This window comes from Thalassophryne amazonica, chromosome 16, assembly GCF_902500255.1.
Source record: "Thalassophryne amazonica chromosome 16, fThaAma1.1, whole genome shotgun sequence".
In the NCBI taxonomy this organism is placed as follows: Eukaryota; Metazoa; Chordata; class Actinopteri; order Batrachoidiformes; family Batrachoididae; genus Thalassophryne; species Thalassophryne amazonica.
Genome location: NC_047118.1, coordinates 69,713,228 through 69,726,565, shown reverse-complemented (window position 1 = coordinate 69,726,565; position 13,338 = coordinate 69,713,228). Strand labels below are relative to the sequence as shown.

Sequence of the window (13,338 nt, the reverse complement as noted above, 5' to 3'; positions counted from 1 at the left end):
AGGGGGTGTTCACAATAATAGTAGCATCTGCTGTTGACGCTACAAACTCAAAACTATCATGTTCATACTGCGTTTTTACCAATCCTGTGAATCAGTAAACTAGTATTTAATTGTATAACCACAGTTTTTCATGATTTCTTCACATCTGCGAGGCATTAATTTTGTTGGTTTGGAACCAAGATTTTGCTTGGTTACTAGTGTGCTTGGGGTCATTGTCTTGTTGAAACACCCATTTCAAGGGCATGTCCTCTTCAGCATAAGGCGGCATGACCTCTTCAAGTATTTTGACATATCCAAACTGATCCATAATACCTGGTATGCGATATATAGGCCCAACACCATAGTAGGAGAAACATGCCCATATCATGATGCTTGCACCACCGTGCTTCACTGTCTTTACTGTGAACTGTGGCTTGAATTCACAGTTTGGGGGTCGTCTCACAAACTGTCTGTGGCCCTTGGACCCAAAAAGAACAATTTTTCTCTCATCAGTCCACAAAATATTCCTCCATTTCTCTTTAGGCCAGTTGATGTGTTCTTTGGCAAATAGTAACCTCTTCTGCACATGTCTTTTATTTAACACATGGACTTTGCGGGGGATTCTTGCAAATAAATTAGCTTCACACAGGCGTCTTCTAACTGTCACAGCACTTACAGGTAACTCCAGACTGTCTTTGATCATCCTGGAGCTGATCAATGGGTGAGCCTTTGCCATTATCCATTTTGATGGTTGTTTTCCATTTTGTTCCACACTTCTCTGTTTTTCTTTTTTTTTTTTTCCATTTTAAAGCATTGGAGATCATTGTAGATGAACAGCCTATACTTTTTTGCATCTGCGTATAAGTTTTCCCCTCTCCAATCAACGTTTTGAACAAACTACACTGTTCTTCTGAACAATGTCTTGAACATCCCATTTTCCTCAGGCTTTCAAAGAGAAAAGCATGTTCAACAGGTGCTGGCTTCATCCTTACATAGGGGACACCTGATTCACACCTGTTTGTTCCACAAAATTGACAAACTCACCGACTGAATGCCACACTACTATTATTGTGAACACCCCCTTTTCTACTTTGTTAATAATAGCCCAATTTCCTAGCCTTAAGAGTGTGCATATCATGAATGCTTGGTCTTGTTGGATTTGTGAGAATCTACTGAATCTACTGGTACCTTGTTTACCATGTAACAATAACAAATTTACTCAAAACCTGGATTAATCTTTTTAGTCACATAGCACTACTATTATTCTGAACACTACTGTACCATTACACTCAAAGAAGCATTTCCATTTCTTGGCTCCTTAATGCCAGCTATACTTGCTATGAAATATGTAAATTTGGCATATCTGTGGTAAACAGTTATTGTGCGAGAAACTTCTGAAATCTGAAAAACAAAAAACATTTTGGTGGTCAAAATTTATTAGAAGAAAAGCTCATGTGGGCAGTAAATAAAACTCTTCAAACTGATTCCATTTTGAAGGTACTGATATCTACTTTATGTGTTATAAATATGGCCTTCTTTATGAAACTTCTTCCTGGTTCATTTATGTATCCAGTTATGGCTAATCTGTGCACTCGCAAATGTATTTCTAGTGCTGATATGACAATTTAATTTTAATTGTGTGCACACACTGCATTCATATGATTCATGGCACACCCCAGAATGCTTGGACATAGATCTGTCAGGGGGATTCCCTAAGGTTCCCACGGTTACTGATCTTATATCTTCAAACGTACCAACATTAAGAAGCAGATTAGATTGAAAAGTTGTTTTTTTTTTGTTTTTTTACGGTAATGTGCTTGCAAACTGCTCTGTGCAAGTCTAATGTTGAAAACACAAGCCTCGGATAGGTACTCAGTATTAAAAGGTACTCAATATTAAATGCCTCAGATCATTATTAGTGGGGGAAAAAAAAAAAACAACCTACATCTCTTTTAAAAACACACTGGTTAACCAGCATGTTAATCATATGTTAATAAAGTCCCTGTTGTTGTAGCCATAGTCAGCTCCCATTGTTAAAAATTGCTTTGTTATTTTAAGGTAAAATTAAAGAGACATTATCATCATCAAGCACAGCATTTCAGGACTTCATATTAGTAGCCAGTAGAATATCTGATACTACTAAAATAAATGTTTTGTGGTCTTCGTTATAATAAAATTAAACAACAATTATTCTCTAGTAGCCATTATGGAAGCTGCCATAACTCCTCAAGTAGGCCTTTCATTCTCATTACTTCTCATGCAGTTATGACATAGTCTTGGCTGACTGTCATCATTTTTGTGCAACAAAGGACAAAAACCTTCCTGATCCTCCATTGTAAAATGCCACATAGTATTGCGTAGCATGTGAGCAGTCACAAACGCTGCCTGCATATATATATATATATATATATATATATATATATCCACTGGGACGTTTAAAAAGGGGGTGGTTGTAGTTGAAAGGTTTTTGCCATGCTAATGCTCCCCTGAAACATTTACTGAAAATAAAGTCTGAAGGACTTAAATGACATGATGGGATGCTGACGAGCTTCACTCGTTCATGTCCGCGACATATGCATATTAATTAAATTATAGTATGGAAATACTAATAATCGATTCATTCTTAGGTTCATAAAATGTAAGAAAAGTGAAACACACCAACAAGTCAGAGACATTCCATCTACAACCAGAGAGTAGTAAAGAAAACAGAAAATAGTCACATTTAGAAAACTGAAATCAGTGTATTTGGTTCTTAGAATTAGTCAAATCGATGAGTCAGATCACAAAATAGTTATTGATTAATTAATAGTTAATTAATAATCAGTTATTTGTTGCGGCTCTAATTCCAGCTGACTGAAATACAGTGTAAACTGTTCCAAAAATGCACAGAGGCCTCTGTCTTTCACCCGCAGCACAACCCAGCTCAGGTGTCATTTTGTCATTTTTACATCATGTATCTGCATCCTCCAAATCATGATACAGTTGTGTTACTGTGGGAGTGTTGTGTGGTCAGGCACAAAGGTGGCAAATCAATATTGTCCTTGACCTGAAAGCCTTTTCACCTTGGAGGAGCAAAACATGTCTAAAGTCTGGCACTGTACACAGAGTGTGACAGACACGTCTCACATTAGCGGGTCCAGAGTACACATACACTGTGCTCATCCATTCATATTGTAATTTTTTTAATTTATTTAACCAGGTTAGACCCATTGCGATCAAGACCTCTTGTGCAAGTGAGACCTGTAAAGTCTCTCACTGAAAAGTTTCCAATTCACCTAACCTACATGTCTTTGAATGTGGGAGGAAACCGAAGCACCTGGAGGAAACCCACACAAACATGGGAAGAACATCCAAACTCCACACAGAAAGGCCACAGGTGGGAATCAAACCCATGACCTTCTTGCTGTGAGGCAACAGTGCTAATCACTAAAGACCCCCTGACACTTGCACGACTTTGATGTACGCACTTGCACTGTGTCATGCAGGAGAGTCGTTAAAGGGTGTAGACTGAATGTGAGAGAGGCGCCGGCGCGTGCAATTGCGCAAAGAGAATTTTAAAATGTTCAATAAATCTTTCACGCATAGATCGTGCAACGTTGCACAATCTACTTGCGAACACTACGTGCAGCTCGTCAAGTTGAGGAAAGAAGAAGTGAACAGTATGAGTGGTTGCATCAGCGTACCACATCAGAGCGCAGCTCATCTGAACGATTATAGCAAGATGTTAAATCTATCATAAACATACTTTTACAGCTGCACACAAAAAGGAAAGAACATGCAACTGTTTTTCCAAGCCATGGCATTGTAAATGTGACAAATAATTACCTTTTAAGATGGCTCCAAATGCTTTCTCCATGCCGTTCAGCTCGCACGCACGCAAGAATGGCTACGGTTGGAGCGCTCCTCTGTGATCCGGAAGCGATTACAGCCATTTTGAATAGCCAACTCGAGGAGAAAATCATTAATCCACTACAAAATAACAATTTTATATGCATCGTCCAGCGCACTACGCGTGGCAACCAGTGGAGCAAAGTGCAGCGTCCAGCTGGGAACACAGCAGGTGCGATGGTCATGATGATATGCGTTCAAGTGAGTGGATCCAAGTCATGCAAGTGTCAGGGGGCCTTAAGCCACCGTGCTGCCCAGTGTATTGTTAGGTTTGGACCCATTGTCTGTAGCCAGTTGTGAGACTGAATAGTACAGATAACGTCCCTTAAATGCATGAAAGCATGTGGTCATGCTCAAGCTAGTTGGGCAGTTATCTCAGTTAACATAATGAATTGTCTACTTACCATGTAGCTGTCTCTAACCTCAGTTGTTGTGCTAATTTCCAAGCAACAATGTATTCTGCTTATATCTGTTCATTACGCAACAGCCAGGTAATTTAAACTTTTTTAAATATTAAATATATGTGTAAATTAGCTCCAGGCTAGCAAAATCACAGTTCAGGATCAACAACAAATATTTGCATCTCCAAGCTCCCGTCACCATTTTATCTGCTGGGACCATAAAACTGACTAATTCAAAGTCTGGCAGCAGCAAGAATGCTGTGATTCATAATTATTTTTAGGCTGCATATATTTCAAATCATTCTTAGGCAATAAGTGAATGCAAACAGTGATGTGACACCATGAAACTCATCGTTAGCACTCTGTTGCTCTCACTTGTGCTCTTTTATGCCATAACGAATATCTCAGTAAGTTTAAAAAAAACAAAAAACAATTTGACATAAGCAAATGCCTGGAAAGAAATCTCCCACATTCTGGCGAACATGTGTTCAGTTGGTAATACGCTCATTAATAATTCCATTCTGTGGTATTAGCAGCTGAGCAACACTGCAGCGTTCAACTGTTTGGGTCGTGATGGCTGGATTAGCTGTGATCGCACATAATGCCGAGAGGCTTTACACCCAAAATCTGTTACAGACACCAGAACCAAGATTTGCGCACAGGCACCTATAAATTATTTGACTGCATTTCAGCTCACATTGCCTGCAGTATGTTATCTTTAAACGTAACATTTAAAAGAAGAAGAAGAAGAACATTATTGTTGATTTACATCACATAGTACAATGAAATTTGTCCCCTGCATTAAATCCACTCCTGAAGTTACCCACAGTCCTTCCACTGGGGACAGTGAGTAGCCACAGACCAGCAACAGGAGACCAACTCCAGGTCTAGAAAGTTGGGCTGAGACCATGGCAGATGTATTTTTGACTGGACATGCATGATGGGATTAAAAATGAGTGCTCAGCAGGAACCGACACAGACACCACAAGACACCACACAGGAACTTACTGGTGCCACTGTTCCCAGGACATTGCTGCAAGGGTACCAACGTGGTGCTGCCTTATTAACAAAATAAAGGGAATGTAGTCAGGAACTGAAGCCAATCTTTGTTTATGTGTGGAGCAGGGAAAAAGACCACCTACACCCATGAGACCAAGACCTTAACCCACCTCTGGCCGATGCCGTTGTATACGACAGCTAAGACCAAGCTTTACTTCTTCTTTGTCTTTCGGCTGTTCCCGTTAGGGGTCGCCACAGCAGATCAATCGTTTCCATCTCACCCTGTCCTCTGTATCTTCCTCTGTCACACCAACCACCTGCATGTCCTCTCTCAGCACATCCATGAACCTCCTCTTTGGTCTCCCTCTTCTCCTCCTGCCTGGTGGCTCCATCCTCAGCATCCTTCTCCCTATATACCCTGGGTCCCTCCTCTGCTCATGTCCAAACCATCTCAATCTCATCTCTCTGACTTTGTCTCCAAACCGTCCCACCTGAGCTGTCCCTCTGATATGTTCATTCCTAATCTTGTCCATTCCTGTCACTCCCAAAGATAATTTCAACATCTTCAGCTCTGCCACCTCCAGCTCTGCCTCCTGTCTTTTTGTTAGTGCCACTGTCTCTAAACCATACAACATAGCTGGTCTCACTACTGTTTTGTAAACTTTCCCCTTCACTCTTGCTGATATTCTTCAGTCACAAATCACTCCTGCCACAAACACAAAGTCCACAAACACACAATGGAACTCTTTCTGTCCTTCTCTGTACTTTTCCAACAGTATTCTCAGAGCAAACATTGCATCTGTAGTGCTCTTTCTCGGCATGAAACCATATTGCTGCTCACAGATCTTCACCTGTTTTCTAAGCCTAGTTTCTACTACTCTTTCCCATAACTTCATGCTGTGGCTGATCAGCTTTATGCCTCTGTAGTTACTGCAGCTCTGCACATCACTTTTGTTCTTGAAAATAGGAACCAGCACACTTCGTCTCCACTCCTCAGGCATCCTCTCACTTTCTAAGATTTTATTAAACAATCTGATTAGAAACTCTACTGCCATCTCTCCTAGACATTTCCATGCCTCCATTGGAATGTCATCTGGACCAACTGCCTTTCCACTCTTCATCCTCTTCATAGCAGCCCTCACTTCTTCCTTGCTAATCTCTTTTATTTCCTGATTTACTCTTGCCACATCATCCAGCCTTTTCTCTCGCTCATTTCCTTTATTCATCAACTCTTCAAAATATTCCCTCCACCTTCTCAGCACACACTCCTCACTTGTCAGCACATTGCCATGTGCATCTTTTACCACCCTAACCTGCTGCACATCCTTTCCAGCTCTGTCCCTTTGTCTGGCCAATCGGTACAAGTCCGTTTCTCCTTCCTTACTATTCAACTTCTTGTACAGCTCGCAATATGCCTTTTCCTTTGCTTTTGCCACTTCTCTTCTCGCCTTACGCCGCATCTCCTTGTACTCCTGTCTACTTTCTTCATCTCTCCGACTATCCCAAAACTTTTTAGCCAACCTCTTTCTCCTTATGCTTTCCTGGACCTCTTCATTCCACCACCAAGTCTCCTTGTCTTCCTTCCACTGTCCAGATGTCATACCCAGTACTGCCCTAGCTGTCTCCCTCACCACATCTGCAGTACTTTTCCAGTTGTCCATTGCTTCCCCTCCAACTAGTGCTTCTCTCACCTGCTCGCTAAATTTCATACAACAGTCTTCCTCCTTCAGCTTCCACCATCTGATCCTTTGTTGAGCTCTCACTCTCTTCTTCTTCTTTACCTCTAGAGTCATCCTACAAACAACCATCCACCACCTCATCTAATACACTCCAGAAATCTTCCTTCTCCTTCATCTCACAACCTACCTGTGGGGCATATGCACTGATGATATTCATCATCACCCCTTCAATTTCCAACTTCACACTCATCACCCTGTCAGACACTCGCTTAACCTCCAACACATTTTTAACATACTCTTCCTTTAAAATGACCCCAACACCATTTCTCTTCCTGTCCTCACCATGGTACAACAACTTGTACCCACCGCCGATGCTCCTGATCTTACTTCCCTTCCACTTGGTCTCTTGCACACACAATATGTCTACCTTTCTCCTGTCCATCATATCAGCCAGCTCTCTCCCTTTACCAGTCATACTACCAACATTCAAAGTCCCCACTCTCATTTCCACCCTTCTAGTTTTCTTCTTCTCCCGCTGTTCGTGGCATCAGCCATCTTTGTACTCCTCATAGAAGCTGTGTGATGATGTGCGCAATGTCCAATTGGAATTGGTTCACCATCACATGGTTTTCCAAAATCCAATCGTAGGGCAGATTTACCTCACGTGAAAAGCCAAAGATCATTTTCAGGAGTGATGTGTTACTAGTTGGCCCGTTTGAATAGTCCCCTGGGTGCTCCAATGAGTACATACTATTAGTACATACTCAGTACGCCCTGTGCCATTAGGCAGATCAAAAGTGAAAGCACAGGGAGCAGATGGAGAGCCTCTGATGACAATCTCACATGCTCAAACAAAGAGTGTGTAACTATTAGGATTGCTCCACTAGTTTGCATGTGAATGTTACTAGATTACTCTGTTGCTTTTTCTGCGTAAAGCACTGTTTACCATATCAAAATAACAAAAAGCATAGACCATTTTGTATATATTGTTCAAAATGTGCATTTGTGTTTATTGTTTGAACCTTTTTGTTGTACAGTCTTTCACAAAAGACTTCAAATTACCTTTATAAAGTGTCAAAACAGTTGTTTATTATAGTTTGCTGTGTGTTTTGAATAAATGTGTGTGGAAAATTATTTTTCACTTTATTTTTTCCTTGCCTATTTTTGATTGTAAACCTTTATTACACTTATAAAACACAACAAAACATATATATTCTGAAAGCACAGGTTGTCCTGAAAAAAAGAGACATAAAACTTGATTGTGGGATGCAGCGAGAGCTGTTAACAGCAATAATAAAACATTTATTCCAGGCGAGTGAACTGTCCAAAAAATGCCCTTGGACCCCAGAGGGTTAAAGCAAAGTGGTCCTCAAGGACCACCTAACCTACACATCTCGCTGTGAACTTCCCCAAGCTAATTAGCTCATTCATGTTTCCAGCCAACCAAGACATAGAGGAAGACATGGAAGATGTGTAGTTTAGGTCCACTTAACATACAGTCAGGAAAATAAGTATTTGAACACCCTGTGATTTTGCAAGTTCTCCCACTTAGAAATCATGGAGGGGTCTGAAATTTTCATCTTAGGTGCATGTCCACTGTGAGAGACATAATATATATAAAAAAAATCCGGAAATCACAATGTATGATTTTATAATAATTTATTTGTATGTTACTGCTGAAAATAAGTATTTGAACACCTGTGAAAATCAATGTTAATATTTGGTACAGTAGCCTTTGTTTGAAATTAAAAGGTCAAACGTTTCCTGTAGTTCTTGACCAAGTTTTCACACACTGCAGCAGGGATTTTGGTCCACTCCTCCACACAGATCTTCTCCAAATCTTCCAGTTTTGGAGTTTCAGCTACCTCCAAAGATTTTCTATTGAGTTCAGGTCTGGAGACTGGCCAGGCCACTCCAGGACCTTGAAATGCTTTTTACGGAGCCCCTCCTTAGTTGCCCTGGCTGTGTGTTTGGGGTCATTGTCATGCTGGAAGACCCAGCCATGACCCATCTTCAATGCTCTTACTAAGGGAAGGCGGTTGTTTGCCACAATCTCACAATACATGACCCCACCCATCCTCCCTTCAATACAGTGCAGTCGTCCTGTCCCCTTTGCAGAAGAGCACCCCCAGAGTATGATGTTTCCCCCCCATGCTTCATGGTTGGGATGGTTTTCTTGGGGTTGTTCTCATCCTCTAAACATGGTAAGTGGAGTTGATTCCAAAAAGCTCTATTCTGGTCTCATCTGACCACATGACCTTCTCCCATGCCTCCTCTGGATCATCCAGATGGTCGCTGGTGAACTTCAAAAGGCCTGGACATGTGCTGGCTTGAACAGGGGGACCTTGCTGCCCTGCAGGATTTTAAGCCATGACAGTATCATGTGTTACTAATGTAATCTTTGTGACTGTGGTCCCAGCTCTCTTCAGGTCATTGACCAGGTCCTCCTGTATAGTTCTGAGCTTTCTTAGAATCATCCTCACAAAGTGAGATCTTGCATGGAATCCCAGACTGAGGGAGATTTACAGTCATCTTGTGGTTCTTCCACTTTCTAATAAATAATCATAACAGTTGTTGTCTTCTACCAAGCTGCGTGCCTGTTGTCCTGTATTCCATCCCAGCCTTGTGCGGGTCTACAGTTTTGTCCCTGGTGTCCTTAGATAGCTCTTTGGTCTAGGATATGGTGGACAGCTTGGAGTGTGATTGATTTAGTGTGTGAACAGGTGTCTTTTATACAGGTAACAAGTTCAAACAGGTGCAGTTAATACAGGTAAAGAGTGCAGAATAAGAGGGCTTCTTAAAGAAAAATTAACAGGTCTGTGTGAGCCAGAATTCATGCTGGTTGGTAGATGTTCAAATACTTATTTGCAGCAGTAACACACACAGAAATTATTAAAAAATCATACATTGTGATTTCCGTTTTTTTTTTTATTTTTTTTTTTAGATTATATCTCTCACAGTTAAAAAAAATCTCCTTTAACAGTGGAATATCCGAATAAAATGCTGAAACCGACTTCTTCTGAAACTTCTCTGTTCTTTCACGACGTCCTGGATCAATAGAGCCTGAAATGTGGAGGTTTTCAGCTTGAAACAGGCTGACGACGGTGCCTGGGAGCGCTGCGCGACGTCCCGCTCCGTGGGAAGTCCTTAAAGCGACAGTATCACCTCAAAATCTCTCATCAGCCGTTAAAATTTTCACCGAAAACCAGCTGAATTTTTCGAACCATGTCCACTTCGATGTGCCTCACAGGTTTTGAAAAAAATTTGATCAAACAAAGCGCCAGTCTCTCAGCAATGTCTCAGACAAAGGAATTCCGACGAGGGGGCTGGACCACACCTCCCACAAGGTGTGCTCACAGGCGAATGATGTCACCGACAGGCGTGAAAAAACTCACGCATGCGCACGAGGGTTCAAGCATGTCTGACGTAAAAACATATGAATGAAATCCATATAGTTTTTGAAAAAAATAAAAAGGACCTATACTTTATTGACAGACCTCATGCGTAGCCAACTGAGTGTCAAAAATCTGCAGTGGGAGGACATCCTTATTCAAGGTAAAAGTGGATCAATTTTGAACAGAATTGATAAAATGTCCAGGCCACACAGAATATTAATATGATGGAGTCAGTGAATCACAAAATTATTTTGTATGAATCTGCATTGCACCCAGAGTGTCCCATCTAACGTTCCTTAGGTAACTATGAGTTTCACCAAACAATCGATAACCCTGGTTTTTGTGTGCTTTTTAAACGATCATGAATAAACATCCAAGCCTTTTTTATAACTTTGTGCATTTCTACATCCACAGACGTGCACTGGTTCACACTCACAGCTAAACTGACATGTTCACATGTTCACATGTTCCTGGTTCTCCATATGCTTGGACACACAGCCTGCATGGAGCTGGCGCTGGGTTAAGCTAATTACAGAGCCAAACTCTGGGCTGTGAGCCTCTGTTAGAGGCCTGGATCTGACATTCAGTAAATGCCATCTTGTCGCAGCACCATTAGTGAGGCCCTGTGTGTGTGTCTGCAGAGCCCGTAGTGACAGCATCAGTTACACTGAAAATGTCAGTCTGAATTTGCCGTCTTTTACACTCCGCAACCTGCCAATATTTGTGTATGTGGACGTGAAGAGAAACAGACCGTGTCAATGTTTGCGTCTGAAGTAGCATCAGCTCCCCGCCGTGCCCTCTGCCGTGTTCCTATATGCCTCTGCACTCCTACTGGATGTGATTTACTACTTTAGAATTGATCTGTAAACAACACATGGTGAAAACAAAACAGCTCTTGTGTTTCCTGTCTCCTCCTGTCCACTTCTTACTTACTCAAACCCTTCTGTCCCCTTTTCCTCCTTGTTTGCAGTAAACTGGACGCTTTCATCTACGACGCTGCCGTGTTGAACTACATGGCAGGAAGAGATGAAGGATGTAAGCTGGTGACCATTGGGAGTGGGTAAGTAAAGTTCTCTATCTTTTGTCATGTTCTGTGAAGCATCTGTTTGCCTTGTCAACAAAATGTATTTTTGAGATTTATTTATTTTGATAAATTTGGTAACTGTCAAAGCTCAAATTCCAGCTTGGCCTTTTGACAGACTTTTGTGTCCATCAATGATATAAACCTTCTTGTTTCCATGTTGCCTTTATATATACCACATTACTCATATAACTGATTCTGTTAACAACCAAAAATTGGAATGAATGGGTTTATGATTGTCCAGGATGAAGACCAAGATCCAGACTTTTAAGGCAACCTGGACTTGGCCATCAGTAATGTGCCTGGATACAAGCAAAAGTCTCAAACTTGAAGAGACATTTCATAACATCGTCATTCCCATCTCATCAGATTTTGCCACAGATCCTTTTTTTTTTTTTTGACTGAATGTCAAAATTTGATGAACTGGGAAGCCCCATCAAGTCATTTTTGTGATGCACAGGGAAAGACGTAACCACCCTAACCCTAACCACAACAACTATAGCCATAACCACAACCCAAATATAGATGAATGTTCTCTGATGATGCAGAACTCCAGCAGGTCATTCTGTTCACTATCAGAAAGAAATGATGCTGCTGTAAGAAAACATGATTCCCCATATGTCTATAAATGCCGTGATGGGCTTTCTAACTCGCACACAGTGACACAAAGTGATACTCAACAAGCATAAATATGTGCCGAATTGGGAATGAGAATACCTTAGACCTTCACTTATCTCAGCAATGACATTTATGCATGTGGGCCATTGGCCTTTCAGGCTGAGCAATGTGTTGGAAGATCTTATGGAGTCATGAAGTTACTGGTCAGAGGTGTCTGGCTGATATCTCTGCAGGAGAGTGATGGTCCATGTCTTCAGGGTCCTGGTGCTTCCTTGTTTAACTGTATGGTTGTGAGAATTGGATGCTAACCAATTACGTAAAGCAATGACTTGATGGGTTTGATAATATGTGTCTTCAGGGCACACTGGGTACCACTGGAAGGACTTTGTGTCAAACAACCAGTTCCTTAGGGAAACTAACAAGAGGAATATCACTTGCAGTGTGAGGGAGCATCACCTTTACATCTGGGCCATGTAGTGCATTTCGCTGTGCATGATCAAGGGCATGGGTCTCCAGTGGCTGGAGAAGGCTAAAGACATGTCCACTAATCACCTTGCTGCGGCAGATAGCTTGACTTTTGAGAGGTGAAGGTGGGCCAGTTTTCTGCCTTGGTGGTTGCCATTGAGGACCTGGGATGGATCCCCAGTGTAGTGGACCATTGTATGCTCTCAGATATATGAGGGGCTATTGAGAAGCTTTGAGCCTGACTCAGAAAAATTAGGGTGTGGTTCTCAATATTGTGCATTCTGAGAAACCCATTTCTCAAGAATGTGTGAAGTTTTAATTCACTGGGTGAATGCAGAATTCAAAAGATGGAGAACCACGTCCCTACTTTCTGTAGGTCAGACTCAAAATTTGTCACTCTCCCCAGGTAACTTGAGTCTGTTTAATCAGAGATGGATAAAACAGGTCAGTGATGAAACACAAGGTAATGGGTCCCTTCACACATAACACGATTGAAGCCGATTAGTACATGAAGGAGGAAATGCATGCCATTCGTGAAAAATCTGAGCTGCCTCCAACACCTCGTACACTTGTCACTACAACTACTAACGCAAACCAGTGGCTGAAAGATAGAGAGTGCCCTGTGAGAGCCCATTCGATCCATCTCGTAGCAGGTGTCAGCCAAATTCCAGGTGACACACATGAACATCCAACACTGCTCACTTGACACTTAGAAAATGTGTGGCTATTCATGCTGTGAGCACGAAAACAGTGAGCAGACAATCACTTTCAAAGTGGATGTGAAATTTGTCTAAGTGCCCCCACGAATGTGGCATTGTAAAAAGCAACGCACA

General features: G+C 41.6%; 1 protein-coding gene across 1 annotated transcript in view; it reads left to right on the top strand.

The window, feature by feature from the left end:
• Positions 1-13,338, top strand: part of grin2aa (glutamate receptor, ionotropic, N-methyl D-aspartate 2A, a) — a 648,709-nt gene that overhangs the window by 596,580 nt on the left and 38,791 nt on the right. Inside the window, exon 12 of the mRNA XM_034191285.1 lies at positions 11,312-11,401. Within this exon, the coding sequence (XP_034047176.1) occupies positions 11,312-11,401 (90 nt within the window). The remainder of the gene's footprint in view (positions 1-11,311; positions 11,402-13,338) is intronic.